Source organism: Aedes aegypti, chromosome 3 (genome assembly GCF_002204515.2).
Source record: "Aedes aegypti strain LVP_AGWG chromosome 3, AaegL5.0 Primary Assembly, whole genome shotgun sequence".
Taxonomy (NCBI): domain Eukaryota; kingdom Metazoa; phylum Arthropoda; class Insecta; order Diptera; family Culicidae; genus Aedes; species Aedes aegypti.
In genome coordinates, this window is record NC_035109.1 from 140,111,436 (window position 1) to 140,127,000 (window position 15,565).

General features: G+C 37.8%; 1 protein-coding gene across 1 annotated transcript in view; it reads right to left on the reverse strand.

The window, feature by feature from the left end:
* Positions 1-7,636: 7,636 nt before the first annotated feature.
* Positions 7,637-15,565, reverse strand: part of LOC5574669 (probable serine/threonine-protein kinase DDB_G0282963) — a 41,223-nt gene continuing 33,294 nt past the window's right edge. Inside the window, exons 3-4 of the mRNA XM_021852524.1 lie at positions 9,191-9,287; positions 7,637-9,124 (exon numbers count right to left, since the gene is read on the reverse strand). Coding sequence (XP_021708216.1) covers positions 8,916-9,124; positions 9,191-9,287 — 306 coding nt within the window. The 3' untranslated portion in view covers positions 7,637-8,915. The remainder of the gene's footprint in view (positions 9,125-9,190; positions 9,288-15,565) is intronic.

Sequence of the window (15,565 nt, forward strand, 5' to 3'; positions counted from 1 at the left end):
AGCGTTTGGCACTACAATTGAAACAAAGCTTTAGAATTCTATTTTTTTTTTTTGAGGAATTCCTACAGGTTTCTTCTTCTTCTTAGTATTACGTCCTCACTGGGACTTCTGGGATTCTTATGAGAATGAATGAGATGCTTTTGGAAATCCTTTTAGAATTATTTCGAGGATGATTTCGAAAATCTTTCTGAGATTCTTCTAGAAATGCCACTGATATCTTTACGTCAATATCATTGAAATGCTTCTGGGACTCTTCCAAAAATCCTGTTGGAATCCTTCCGTATATATTTCTAGGATTCTTTCGGAAAACCTTCTGGGATTCTTTCGGAAATCTTTCTAAGGATCCTTCCTACTAGATATTTTTTTAAGATTCCAGTAGAAATTCTTCCCGAATTACCCGAATTTCTGGTCCAGGAGCGTGTTGAATTTTTCTAGAAAACTCTGATTATTCTTTCGAGTATCTCTCGAGGATTTTTTAGGAAATTATTCTGAAATACTCCCAGATTTTTTCTGTTATCCTGCTGAAAGGCTTCAAAATATCTTTCAGAGATTCTTCCAGAAATTAAAAAAAACCTGTTGAGATTTATCCGAAAATACGACTGGTATCATCCGGATCTCATTCAAATGTTCAAGAATTCTACCGAAAGTTTTCGTGAGATTCAACCGTAAATTGTTCAGGCAATTTTTACCAGAAATTCCATTGAAATCCTTCGGAAATAATAACTGAGATTCTTAAAAATATCCTTCTGGGAATTGCTTTGGGATTATAGAAGGATTTCCGGAAGAATCCCAGGTCAATTTACAGAAGAATACCACAGAAATTACTAAAATATTACACAGCGTAACAAAAATGACATTTTTGCGTGTCTCAAGGATCAAATTATGTGTCTCTAGTAGATTTGGGGTTGCTGAATCTGATGTCAGCACAATTTTTAGCTACAGGTCGCCAAACTTGCATGCAAGTTCGCTGAAATAGTCATTCTTTGCATTTTCAACAGCCAATACATAAAAAATAAGACGTGCTATGATATTTCTAAAAACGACAATGGATTCAGCAACCCTTAATTAAGTGAATAGCGGTATTTTGGTGCTGGAGACAAAAACGTGTTCCGCAGTGTTATCAGAAAGATTTCTAGAGGAATTATTTAAGGATTTTCGTAAATATCTGAAACAATCCCATAACAATTCCACATGGATTTTGAATGTTTTTTACAGTGATATTCAAAAGAATCCCTGAAAGATTTAAAGGAAATTCACAGATATCCAAAAGATTTCATGAATATTTTACAGAATAATTCTGATGTCCAGAAGAACTCCAGAAAGATTTAAGGAATAATTTCAAAAGTAATTTCCGGAACCATTTAAAGTAACTTTCAGTAATTCTCAGAAAAAATCAGTAATCAAAGAATCTCATAAGCATTTAAAAAGTCACAGAGGGCTGTCCGGTAGTGTTCTTGAGGAATTTCCAAAAAATCCCGTCAAAGATTTTAGAAAATTTCCAAGGAAACTGATAAATCACGAAAAGAAAGAACACTTTTTGTTTAATTTCCATAAGAATCACAAAGAGTTTTTTTTTTCAAAGAATCTTAGAAAAAAAATCTCAAGAATCCCGAAGGAATTTCCGGGAAAATTCCAAACGGATATTCGAAATTATCTTAGGCAGATCATGTTTTCATAGTTGCGCACTTCTAAAAGATTTTTATTTTTACTAATAATATTGTTTGCAATAATTTTTCACGCAACTTGTGATAGTAGTAGAACGACAATGATCATCAGTTGATTTTTCCCTACAGATTTGTTTTCATTCACAATTGTTATTTCTTTCCGTGCACGCGCTCGGGAAATGATTCTGGCCATGGTGCAACAATCGCGCTACATTCGATGAATCCTATGCAACAACAATTGTTGGCGCAATCTGTCAAAATCACTCATCAAAGCCATTTTGGTGAATATATCAACACAGCTTGGGGTTGTTCATATCTAAAATTTCGGAACGGTCACGGAAAACAAAATACACCCAATATTTGAGTTTAAACCAAGGGATTTGACAAAATCTAAAAAATCTAAGAACAATTGTTTTTTTTTTTTTTTTTTGACTTTAACCAAAGAAAAACATTTAGAAACTGAGTAAATATGGCCTGGCCTAAATTTAATCATTTGGTACTAAAATTGGAACAGAGCTTTAGAACCCTATTCCATAAGGAGTTCTTTCAGGTATTTTTCCGAAAATCTTATCGAGCACTAATTTAAAACTATCGCCAAGAGCTTTTTTCATCGATTTCCCGAGTAAATTTGCCAATCATCCCAAACAGGTTACATTATGTTGTTTTCTGAGAATTTTATCAGTAGTTTTTCTAATAACTCTTCCAGTGATTCCTTCGGGATACCTTTATGTAATTATTCTAGCGATTTCTCCAGGGAACCGTTCAAGACTTTCTCAAGAGAATGCAGCAGGTTTTCACCCGAAATTCTCTGAGGAGTTGCTCCAGATTTTCTTCAGAAGCATTTTCAGATTTCCTTCAAGACTTTTTGTCTAGAATTCTTTAGAAATCTCTCCACAAATTTCACCTAGCATTGATCGGGAAATTCGTTTAAAAATTATTTCTGGCAATCTCGCAAATCTACAGATTATTTTTCAGTTTTTTTTTCCATTTATTTTTTTTTACTAGAAGTTGCTTCAGATATTTCTTCAGTCTCCAGTACAATGGACTTAAAAACATTTTCTCCGTTTGGCAATGAGGTAAGTTATTAGTGTAAGGTACCGCGGGGTAAGTGGGTAAATGGGGTAAGTGAAAATAATTTGCATAATTTACTAAATATGTGAATTAACGTTTTAAACTCATTTGTAAACCTTCGAGGCCATTCAGAACATTACGATAGGTAAGAGATTCCTGAGATTTTTCAACCATTATTGCATAATAGAACGAAAGATTGTTAACCTGTTAAATATAACTCCGTAACAATCTTATTTTAATATTTTCAGCGGAAAAAAGTTGCGGAAAATAATTTTCTGTACCACTTCTAAGTTGTCCCCTCTGACAGTTTTAAACTGCAATAAAAAAGTTTCAGAATTAATTCGACATAGAACTAAAAACAACTGAATTGAAACACCGTCAATTTTCCAATCACGTGGGTCAAGTGAAAAGTTTCTTATTAGAGATTGAATTTGTGTTTTCTCCTTATGTAGCTATAAGGATATAAGGTTCGCAATTATCATAGCACGACAGAATGTGCTGATAATTCAAGAAATACTATACTCAAAGTGTTAAAAGCTATTATCATGGAACTTCTCTAAAAAGGGTTGCCAAATATTACGATATTAATATGCTTACTTTGAACAGCCGATTAAAAGGAAGTCGTTGATTGATAACTTCCAATATAAGAGAACGCACGTAAATCTCGTGGAATGTCTATGTAAAGCTAGTTCAAAATGTAAAAAATGATATATAGGCGTCATATAGATCCACATAAAAAAATTCTAAATACTTTATTGAAGTATTCCGTTTGATTTCTCCCGAAGAGTTATCCGACGTCATATCCAATTTTCTTGACAAATAACGAGCGATGTAAATTCTACAAAGCAGAAATGCAATTGCTGTCCCATGATGTAAGAACTAACATTGGAAATGTTGCAGTTATAATGTTGTCGAATCATTTCAACAATCATAACTAAACAGAAGAAAATTCGAGTAACAAGAATAAAATTTTCTTTGCTTACATGTTACTTATGTTATTGTTCATTGGGACGCCTTAACAAATGTTAAAGGTAATAGAAATCGTGAAAATAACTGTCAGTTTTTGAATTTATTGTTCAAAACGATAAACTTTTCACTTGCCCCACTTTTAGGGTAAGTGAAAAGTAAGGAGACGTTTTTCAAATTTTGTTTCTGGGCTTTTTTCTTAAATTCTTCATAAAAATAAATTTCAGCATACTGCTTATATTTGGTGGGATTCAAGCTAAAAAATATACATGACCTCATTTGTTTTAATTCAAAGTCTCTAGAATTTGAAGAATCTCAACTATGCGAAATCCATTACCCACTTGCCCCACGGTACCTTATATAATTCTCAATTGAATATAATCAGAGCTCTGGCTAGAGAGAGGTTCAAAATAAACCTGTTGTATTCTCGCATAACAACCCTACTTACTTTTGATGACGCTACGCCCTTCAAGACATGACCTGCGCCAGTATGTTACACCAACAAACTCAGTCCAAGGCTGCTAGCCTCCAGTTTCTCGATCGCCCCACATCTTCAAGATCCTGCTCCACTTGATCAAACCACCTAGCTCCTCTTCGTCTTGTACCAGCTGGATTCAAGGTGAACACCATTTTTGAGGAATTTTTGTCCAGCATTCTCACAACGTGCCCCGCCCATCGTACCCTTCCAGCTTTGACGACTTTCTGGATACTGAGTTCACCGTAGAGTTGCGTAAGCTCGTGATTCATTCTTCTTCTCCATACGCCGTTCGCACATACTCCGTCAAAAATCGTCCTAAGCACACGTCGTTCAAAAACTCCTAGATCTTGCAGGTCCTCTTCAAGCATTTCCTCGTCTTATGCCCGTAGATGACTACCAGTCTTATCAGCGTCTTGTACATGGTACTCTTAGTACGGAGGTGAATTTTACCAGACCGCAAGGTCTTGTGGAGTCCGTAGTAAGCACGTCTCCCGGCAACGAATTTCTCTGTGGTCTTCGAATTTCTCTGTTGCAGTTGTTGTCCGACGTTACCAATGATCCGAGGTAGACCAATTCGTCCACAACCTCAAACTCATCTCCGTCGATTATCAAACGTCTTCCAATGCGAGCTCTATCGCGCTCGGTTCCTCCAGCCAGCAGATATTTCGTCATCGACGTATTTACCTTCAATCCAAACCGGTCTGTCACGTTTCAGCCTGGTATACTGTTCAGAAACCACCTGGAACGTTCTTCCGACAATGTCCACGTCGTCAGCAAAACAGATGAACTGGTTGGATTTCTTGAAGATCGTGCCCTGCATGTTGAAGCCCGCTCGTTTTATAACACCTTCTAGTGCAATAATGAACAAGAGGCAGGAGAGACCATCGTCTTGGCGAAGTCCTTCGCGTGTTTCAAACGGGTCTGGTAACGCATCCGATATCTTCACACAACACTGTACACTATCCATCGTTGCCTTGATCAGTCTAGTCAGTACCCCAGGAAACCATTCTCATCCTTAAGGCTAAGTAGCCCGTCATTCGTTTTGGCAACAATGATGACTTTTCAGCTTGCATTTCAAAGTGATACAACTCAGTCAAGATAGTTTATATTGACTTGAAAAAGTATCACTATACGCGCTTACATGCATAAAGTATGCTGATACTTTTTCAGCTGTGTCAGTGTAAAACCAACTAATTTTCTTTGATTCCAAATCGTGAGATGAATTAGCAACAATCATCAACGACGCGTACAAATTTCAATGACGGCCTACTTCGCCTTAATTTTCCATAGCTCTTCGCGGTCGATGGTATCATAGGAAGCATTGAAATCGATGAATAGGTGGTGCGTAGAAACTTGATATTCGCGACAATTTGGAGGATCGCCTGCAACTTAAAGATTTGGTCTGTTTTCGATCGCCCGTCCACGAGACCGGCTTGATTACTTCCCACAAATTTGCGGCGATAGACGGCGGAGGATGATCTGGGAAAGCGCTTTATAGGCTGCGTTAAGAAAGGTGATCGCTCAATAGTTCTCACATTCTAACTTGTCACCCTTTTTGTATATTAGGTATATAATTCCCTCCTTCCACTCCTCCGATAGCTGCTCATTATCCCAGATCCTGACCATCAATCCGTGCAGATAAGTAGCCATCCTGTCCGGGCCCATTTTAATAAGTTTCGTTTAAATACCATCCTTCCCAGCTGCTTTGTTGGTCTTGAGCTGTTTGATAGCATCCTTAACTTCAGCTATTGTGGGAGTTGGAACGTCTCTCTCATCCGCTGTACTGATGAAGTCATTCATATGCTGCCTTGGTATTCCTCCTCTGCGCTATTCAGGTGTTCATCGTAGTGCTGATTCCACCTTTCAATCACCTCACGTTCGTCTGTCAAGATTCCTTCACCCTTATCCCGGCACATTTCGGCTCGCGGCACAAAGTCTTCGCGGGATGCATTGAGTTTCTTGTAGAGCTTACGCGTTTCTTGAGAATGATACAGCTGCTCCATCTCTCCGCACTCCAACTCATACAGGCGGCGCTTTTCATCCCGGAACAGATGGATTTGCTGTCTACGGTGAGCGCTCCCTCGTTTGGCAACGCTCCTTCATGGCGTTGCGCGTAATCAGTTGCGACTTCGGGTAGCTTGAGCCGTGCCAGATTGTACCGTGGCGGGCGTCGGTACCGAATGTTGTTCACAACGGAAATTCTTTGGCACACTTTAACCACCACAAGGTCCGAATCAATATTTGCGCCGCGATGGGCTCTGACGTCCATAATGTCCGAGAAGTGTCTTCCATCAATCAAAGCTTGGTCTATTTGCGATTCAGTCTGTTGGGGTGATCTTCAGGTGTACCGATACTGCAGACTGTGCTGAAAGTCAATCAGTCTAAGGTCGTTTTCGTTCGTCAGCTGGTGTGCTCTGACTTTCACAATAATCGGTCTGAACTCCTTATCCTAGCCAACCTGAGCGTTGAGATCTCGAATCATTGAGATGTAAATGTATAGATAGTGTACTTAGAAAAACCTGTGAATTAATCATCGATGTTCCTGGCCTATAAAGGAACATTCAGAAATTTCTGAATTGATTCCGCTAAGATTAACTTCAACGATTCTTCCAGAAAGTTTTCCGGGAAATCCTCTAAAAATATTTTCGGCGGCCCTCTAAGGTATCTATCTTAATAGGTCACGTATGGCCTTCTCTAGCTTCCTTCAACGATTTCATTCCGAACGAAATCTAAAAAGCACGTTTAATAACTTATCAATTTCTGTTCCCTTTGTCCTTCATCCTGGTTTGCTCAAACTATTGGAACCAAACCAAACAAATATATCAAGATTTCACTTGTTTTCTTCTGTTTAAAATCGATTCCTATTGCTATTGCACAACGGTATAACATATGGTTTTTTGAATCTGCATCTGTTTACTACTTGACCGAAAAGTCTAGTGTTTGGTTGGGTATTTTTTCCCATTTCGGTTCTTTTTTTGCTGATTTGATTCGCTTCTTTAGTGTAGTTTTAAGTTAACCGGTATATATGTGTAGGTATTTCATGCATCTGTTTTGTCTGCGTTTCTAAAATAATAAAATAGCATATTTTTTCGGTTAGATCTTTCTCTGGGTTTAGAAATATCGAATTCATTTTCTCTCTCTCTCGGTTATATGAAATATGATAATGTTTGTTGTCTCTCTTTGTGTCAATGTTTTCCATAGTGAATTTGTTGATTTTGTTCATACTTTTGTTGTAGTTAATTATTTGAACATCGCTTTGGTAAGTTTGTTGCTGCAACATTGTTTTGGAGTAACTTTTGTTTTGTTTATGTTTGTTTTCGATTTGTATCGTAGTATGTTTTCTTCACTATTGTTTCAACAGTATTTATTTTCTCTTTCTCTTTTTAGTTTTGTACTTTGAATTCTTATATTTTTTATATTGTTGCATGCGATAATGTGGTTTGCTTTTCTCTGACTAGTTTGAAGTAATTTTAGGAGATTCTTTTGTTTTATTTTCTATAGGTAGACATAGTTCTTTTTTTCTTCTTTTACGCAAGAAAGTCTATTCAGCTGACTGTCGAGATCCTGTTAATAGTAGTTTTGCAATTCCGATCTGTTCCAAATCAATACCAAAACTCTGTTCCGATTGGGTTTTTTTATAGTTTTTGAGTTACAGTTGTTAAAACTTGATGCATATATTTAATCATCGTAATACTTTATGTTTTAATATATAAGTTTTAGTTATCTTAAACATCTTTTTTACTGGATTCTGTCCAATACTCAGTACAAAATATATATTCTTAAGGATATCGTTCACTACTGTTCGCTCTCAATAAATAAAATATTACACTTTCTCCAATTGTATATCGTCGTATATTTGCAACTTGTTTAGCAACACTCGATAAGAAAAATATTATCCGTCTTTTAGCTTATTGATTTCGTATATCTTCATTAGTCTGTTGTGTACCGGTCAGTGGCCTGTCGATCAGTCAGATTCGGAGGCATGACCTGTTAAACGATCGCTCGAATGCTTTTTGGTTTCCGAAAAATTATTGCTATCATTTAGAGGCGGAGATTTTCGAGTCCGAAGATTGTTAGAATAAAGCGAATTTCGGGGGAGATTCTATCGTAAAAGCAGTATAGCAGCAGATGGGAGATATCTATAGATCAGCTTTGTGCAGCAGCTATATTGGCTATTAATCGTTAACCGGTGGAGATAGATTCATATCAGGTCAGATTGCACGTATACTCGTTCCGGATGAGGTGAGGCTAACCTCCTCCATGTCGGTGTGTTTGAGATAAAATTTCGATACTGAATCGTATAACTCAGGTTAGATCTTGATCGTAGATTTGTTTGGCTTGTGGGTTGAACACAAGTTGAAGTCATCGGAGTATCTCCAGATGACCGATAGGTATGGTCTTTTGGTATGGCATGTAAGATGTCCTTTTGCGCAGAGTAATGCTAGCCGGAGTCATGAATCATAGCGCCGATCCAATGTTCGCTTATATGGTATAAACTCTATAACAACTGTCAACTGTTTGCTGCGCTATAGTTTGTATAATGAGTCAAACAAAATTTCAGGGCTATTGAACTACATTGTTGATTGAATAGTGTGGTATAATGATAACAGAAAAAATTGCACCTAGTTAAGTCATCAACTAACTTCATCCGACTTCCCTGGCATTGCCTCTACGTAAAACGTAGTCTTCTACAGAAAACTAGAACATCCACCTTACCAAAAGTCCTTATACGAGGCTCAGGAGGCTGTTACCGGTGCCCCTTGCATATTGGTGGCCATCAGCGAGGGTGCTAGGGCTGCATTATTATTGTTGTTGTTATTGTTATTGGAGTTGTTGGAATTGTTTGAGCCATTTCCAGTGCCTGACTGCGCAGACATTTCCGACTTTACGCGGCGGGCGATGTGCGAACGGGTGTGCTTGCGGAGGTGATCCTTCCGGTAGAAGCCTGGAATATTTAGACAATATTGATAATGATGAATTTGTGGCTTAAAATAAATCTTTTGTGCCATACCTTTGCCACATTCGTTGCACACGTGTTTTTTCTCACCCGTGTGGATCACTATGTGTAACGTCAACTGTTCCTTGCGTTTGAATGACTTCAAGCAAATCTGTTTAAAAAGAAAATGTGTAAGATAATTTAACGATTTATAGTCATATATTAAACCTTGGCATATCGCATAGTACACACTTATAAAAAAATACGGATTACGGTGAAATTTCACCGTAATCTCAACAGCTGAAGGTATGGTGAAAAAATCACCGAACAATCTGTAAAATCTTCGAACAAAATCATAAAGAAAAACGAGAAAATGGGTCGACCGGGAATCAAACTCCCGATCTATCGATCAGGAAGCAGGCTTACTACCACTAAGCTAGCTTTCACTGTTTGTTAGTGGTGTGCAAAAACTGGCTCATGCCTGCCAGAGCGGCTGTCACACGATTTCACAGAAGTTCGGTGAAATTAATGCTTTTACCGAACTGTTCGTTAGTATTTCACAGGGTTACAGTAAAATTGTTTGTTTCACGGATTTATTCCGGTAAAATAGTTGATTTCACGGATTTTGTCGGTAAAGTAGTAGATTTCACAGGAAAATCTGTATTTTTATTGTTTACAGTTCAAATTCGGTGATTTATTTCACAGGATACTGCGATTTTTTTTAAGTGTGTAGGGGAAGGGGTGGTAAAATGAACACCTTAAGGAAATCATCTTGTTTCTGATAGAAAAACGAGGAATTTGTATAGTACTATCGCACAACATCAAAAATAGGGATGTCATCTATAGCAGAAACATGGATTCAGACTTGAATAGCTAAATTTTCACATATTTTCATCGCTTTCAAAAAGCGATGCAAATGTTCATTTTACCTGCACTATGTGGGTAAAATGAACAACGGTTGGTGGTAAAATGAACACCACGCAAAAAAACGTGGGAAAAACAAATATTTATGAAAATTTTCATTGCCGCACCGAAAATACATCCATTAATGATTGTAATCCATTCAAAAAGAGTTCTAAAGGTATTAGATTTGACATCATATCATAACGATGTTCAGCTCACTGAAAAACCTCAAGTCTTCCGAGCTAAAAGTTACGTCGGTTCTAATTTTCGAACGTTGTTTTCTAAAATCTTAGTTTTCGTTGATATTTTCACTTCAATTGACCTACGTATCAACTCGAACACACAGATTTATGCTCTAAATCGTCCGTACGTGATAAAAATCCATCGAAATTAGTTTTTTCTCGGTAAAAGGCACGGTGTTCATTTTACCACCCCTGTTCATTTTACCACCACTTCCCCTACTGTAAATTCTTCAATTTCCTATGAAATTTCGTGTAGGGACTGTTCTTTGTTTCAGCAATACAAAAAACTGCTTCCTCGTAGTACTTTGGGCCTTTGGACACACATATAAGGCCATTCGAATCTTATAAATCAACATCTCAAATATCCAGATAGTTGGGCTGGCTGGGTCAGTTAAAGCTGAGCATGGCATGTCATTGGTACTTCGAATACCTGAAGGAATAAAATAGTCCCCGTTGAGGAACCACTCAACGTCTCCTGCTAAACAACTTTCAGGTCTACTGTCTTAAGATACCAGCTGATCAACCAGGTACGATCAAAATTAAAGGAAATCAGGTAAACTTCCGCGGTGTTAACTTCGATCGTATGCTGACAGGAAAGGGATGGTGTGTCTCTTCAAACCTGGAGCGTCTGTATTTTAGAAGCGGGTCACAACAAAGTATGTTCCTCATGTCAGGGGCGGCTGATCATTGTCCTCTAAGCTAAACTGTTATGGTCTTCCGATAATTCAGGAAAACTGTGGAACTGTAACTTCATCGGGCGATTTGCACGGATTCAGCATCGTATCGGCAATAGTGGAAACATTCAGCTAATCATCATCTAGGATAGCGGATCAAAGGTCGCTTCTTCAACTTTAGCCTAAGCAACGTGCATAGCCCTCACCCCCCGGGAAGCACTGAGCTTGATAAAGAGGCTTTTCACCAGGCATTGCATTTCATCTCATGATCAAATTCATCTGAGAAAGATACGGATCGAATAACAAAATATCTTTAGTCAATATCTTTGGTTCATTCGATTCTAGATAAAATCGTCCACACGCAAGAAATTATGAGCATGAGCATGAACATAGATGAACGTACAATTCGTAGTTGCTACTTCGTGATTGACCAGAACAATCGAAGTTGCACAGGGAATTAATGAATGGGGCTTGGAATTGGGACCTTTCTTCAATGTGCACAAATCGAGAGCTCAATTTTCAGTCAATAACGGCGCCGGCCACGTCCTTATGGTCATCGGGGAAGGGACGGAATGTTAGTTAGACAACCGTTGTTACTAGAGACCGAGTATACCTCTGCATCTCCACAGTTGTCATGGATAGGATATTGGGTTAGTGGGACAAGATAAAGATCTAGGAGTCACCAATGGTTGGTGATGCGATCCATGATATAATCACGCCTAATGGGATTCGCGATGTAATTCGATAATCGCATTGTACGCCGAACAAGTGTTCGTCACTCGCCCACACAAGAGCAAGCGACGCGATCAATAGATCAAACGCTACTAACGATCCGCGGCGCTTTTTCATTTCACTACGCGAACAACGCGTGACATGTTTGATCCTGCCCTCATCGCCCGTCCCCGCAGGAGCAAGCGTCAAGGTCGAAGGATCAAACACAACTCTCGTCAACACGCAAGAAATTATAAAGAAAAACTGTCAAAATCAATGACAGTGTTCGATGGCAAAATCATAGCGCTTTTCATTCATCCATAGACTTTTAAACCCAAAACAGTCAATTGGAAGGTAATCCATAGAAGTAAGTAAATGATGCATATTTCATGAGATCAAACATTCCATGTTTTCAACTTGAAAATTTGCAAACTACCCGCAGCTTGTAAATCATAATAAGATCATAATAACTAAACGTTCAGATTGGTTTAGCGCTAGCCGGCTGACGATCGTGAACTGTCTACGATTTGTTGATTTCGCCGCCATTCATAGCACCTACACGCAAACAAATTTTCTTGTATAATCTACCGAATCCATGGTAGAATTAAGAACTGCACCAACGATTTTCAACCGACTACAAAAATCTGTTAATTTTACTATAATCTGGTGTAAATCACTGAGCAGTGCAGTAAATTTGACTATGTCCATAGTAGCATCCACTACAACGCATTGTATTTCAATCCGTGACACCCACCGTACAACACAGAATGTTTCTAGTCATAAATATTACAACTCTGGTAAAATTAACAGAAGAAAATTTTTTATGTAGTGATGTTGACTATGTTTTGGTAGAGTTAACAGATTAATGTAGTCGGTTGAAAATCGTTGGTGCTGTTCTTAATTCTACCATGGATTCAGTAGTTTCTACAATAAAATTCATTTCAGTGTACTTTCAACATATACTTCTTTATCGATGTACCGTAATTTCGGGTGAAATTGATAATTTTTCACGGTTTTTCTAGTCTGTTTTCTATAATGTTAACAATGCCAAACAACTAAATGCAGGAAAACAAGTACGAAGGTGAGTCTCATCGACTTATGTAACGAAATTTTCTAACAAATGTCATTTTAGTGTTAACAAATACCTCTAAAATAAAAAAAAATCAGAGGATCTCATTTCGGGGTGAAATTGATCACTTGTCAATGCCATTATTGTTAGTTTCCAAAACAACTCTATATGATAAATTTGAGCTCCCTGAATCCGAATATGCTTGTAAAATTCTTAACAATGCAATATTTATATAAATAACGAATAGTTAAATTTCAAACATTACGCGGAAGACGCCTAAATGTATGCAATTTCTTAAGGAATTCAATGATATCTAACAGTAATTCAATTATTTCAACCATATGAGCTAATTGGTACGCGTTTTGGTGATGAAATCTTCTTTGGTGATATATCTCAAGCATCCTCACAAACTTTCAGGTTTATACCATGTTTAAATCCTTGCTTATAAATAGAAGTTCATAGGTGTTTGTCAATACTGCACCGTGCATGATTTTGAAATTTCACGTTATTTTCATAGAAATAAACATTCTTTAACGCAAAAAAACATCACAACACACAATTCGACAATAGTTACGACAAGCAACGTTCATTTACTGCAGCTTACATTGATATTTATGCTCCATTACGAATAAATAAAATCGTGTGATACGATGATCAATTTCACCCTTCTGATCAATTACACCCGATTTTACGGTACCTGGATACAGCAGACGCAATCACAAATCGACCAAATGATTGATAGACGGCGGCATTACTCCGGAATCATCGACGTCAAGACCTATCGAGGCGCAACCCTCGATAATAACCACTATCTTGTAAAACTGCGACCAAAATTATCCATACCCTGGTTGGTATCAACGGCCATCTCGACTATAGTGCACATGAAACGAATGGAAGTCGCCACTGGATGTGCGTAGAAACTTGAGGCTGTATTACAGAAAACGGGTGATCTTGATTAGGCTTCTCTTGAAGATTAGAGGAGTACAATAAAAATAAACATCGCCGACGCTGCTTAGAAAACATTAAACGATTCTGAAGAAGAATAATAAATACGCGGACGTGGAACATTAAAAAGGGATACGAGAACATCTCTTTCGAAAGATAAAAAAAACTCCGCCTGGAGGAACCACAGTGCGATAGAATGGAGCAGCTGAAATGGCCTCAAGAAACGCGAAAGTTCTATCAAATGCTCAACATATCCAGTGAAAAAAGATGAACACATCTTGACGAATGAACGTGAAGAGATACAAAGATAGTAGTGGTTTAACGATGAACACCTGAATGGTGCTAAGAGCATAGGTAATAAAGGTTAAGATAGAGAGTCAATTCAGCGGACGATTTGAATCAACCAGCCCCCACTAAGAAAGAATTTCATGGAGTCATTCAACAGCTAAAGAACAATAGAACAGACGTTAACAATGGTTCCGGAGCTGAACTCATCAAGATTGACTCGGAGAAGCTGGTCATTCATCTGCATAGGCTTGTCGGCTTCATCTGAGAAACAGAACAACTACGGGATGAGAAGAAGGAAGAGGTAATACGCTCCATCTGTAAATGGAAACCGACAAATTGGAGTGTGAGAACTTCCAAGCGATCGCCAATCTAAATGAGGCATATCAAGTGATATTCCAGATGAGTCATTGAAGGTGCGACCAAGCTTTGTGAGCCTGATTCAGCAATGATTATGTTACTCACCTTCTGGAAGCGAACTATGCGGATCAGGTAGATTTCAATAAATGTTCACGAGACTTCGAAGCTATATTAACAACGAGCAAGAATATTCGCATAATCAAATGGAAGTGTGCACCGTCGTATCACAAGTGAAGTTAACCTGACTTCATAATAAAGTAACGCAAGTTCAGAAAACGTGGAACATATCGAATTGTGTACGTCTTGTCAAGACCTTTTATCCGCGGTATAATAATCGTATGAAGCTTGGTGATCCTGTTCCAGACGAACAACCACCAGAAAAAAAGAAGCGAAGTGTTCCGATGGATTCAGTCGCTTATACTTTTTAGACGTTGTTGAGCTCCATGAACGGAACCCCGGCGAAAAACTTTGTAAAGAACTGTTCAAACTCGCTGAAAAATATTGCATTCAAAAATGGCAAAGCATTCCAGTAACGGTGAATAACAGCGCGAATATGATAAAAATTATCAATGATGAAAATTGCTGAAAAAAAACTTCAAAACCGATTTTCACAAAACTAGGTTTTTGTCAATTAGACCCCTCAGCCTCTAACCCCCTCAAACGAGAAAAATTAAAAAAAATTATCACAGGTTTTAACGACTTTATCACAGGTTTTGGACTGTACCAGCGCTTTTGGAGAACACATTTTAGAAATGCCCAACACCCTCAAAATTTTGAGATATTGATAAAAAAAGGTTGAAATTTAGCGTGACATAATTTGTGTACCATCCCTTGCCACACAAAAAACACATTCATTAATTTGAGACTCAAAAGTTTTGAACGTTGCAACACACATGGATGTTCTATTGGAATGTCTTTCAATAATGAATATTGAAATAAAACGAGAATGAATTCAGTAAAGTTGTTCTCATTCATGGGGATGAATGGCTGGACGCGTTCAAAGAAAAATTTCACCATCACAGTATGTGATGCTTTCACTGCCGTTATACGCATAATTGTCCCATGTTACTTTTAGTCCATTTTGACTTTTTGTCATCACACAGTTTGTTTTTACGTATAGTTTTAGAAAACACTTACCAAAAATTAACTTTGTTCGGAAACTCAATGAAAAGCAAGCCAAGTCAATTTGTCCCATTGTTGAATTTCCACGCATAACTGTCCCACTACTATATTTCTACGCATAACTGTCACACTTTACAAT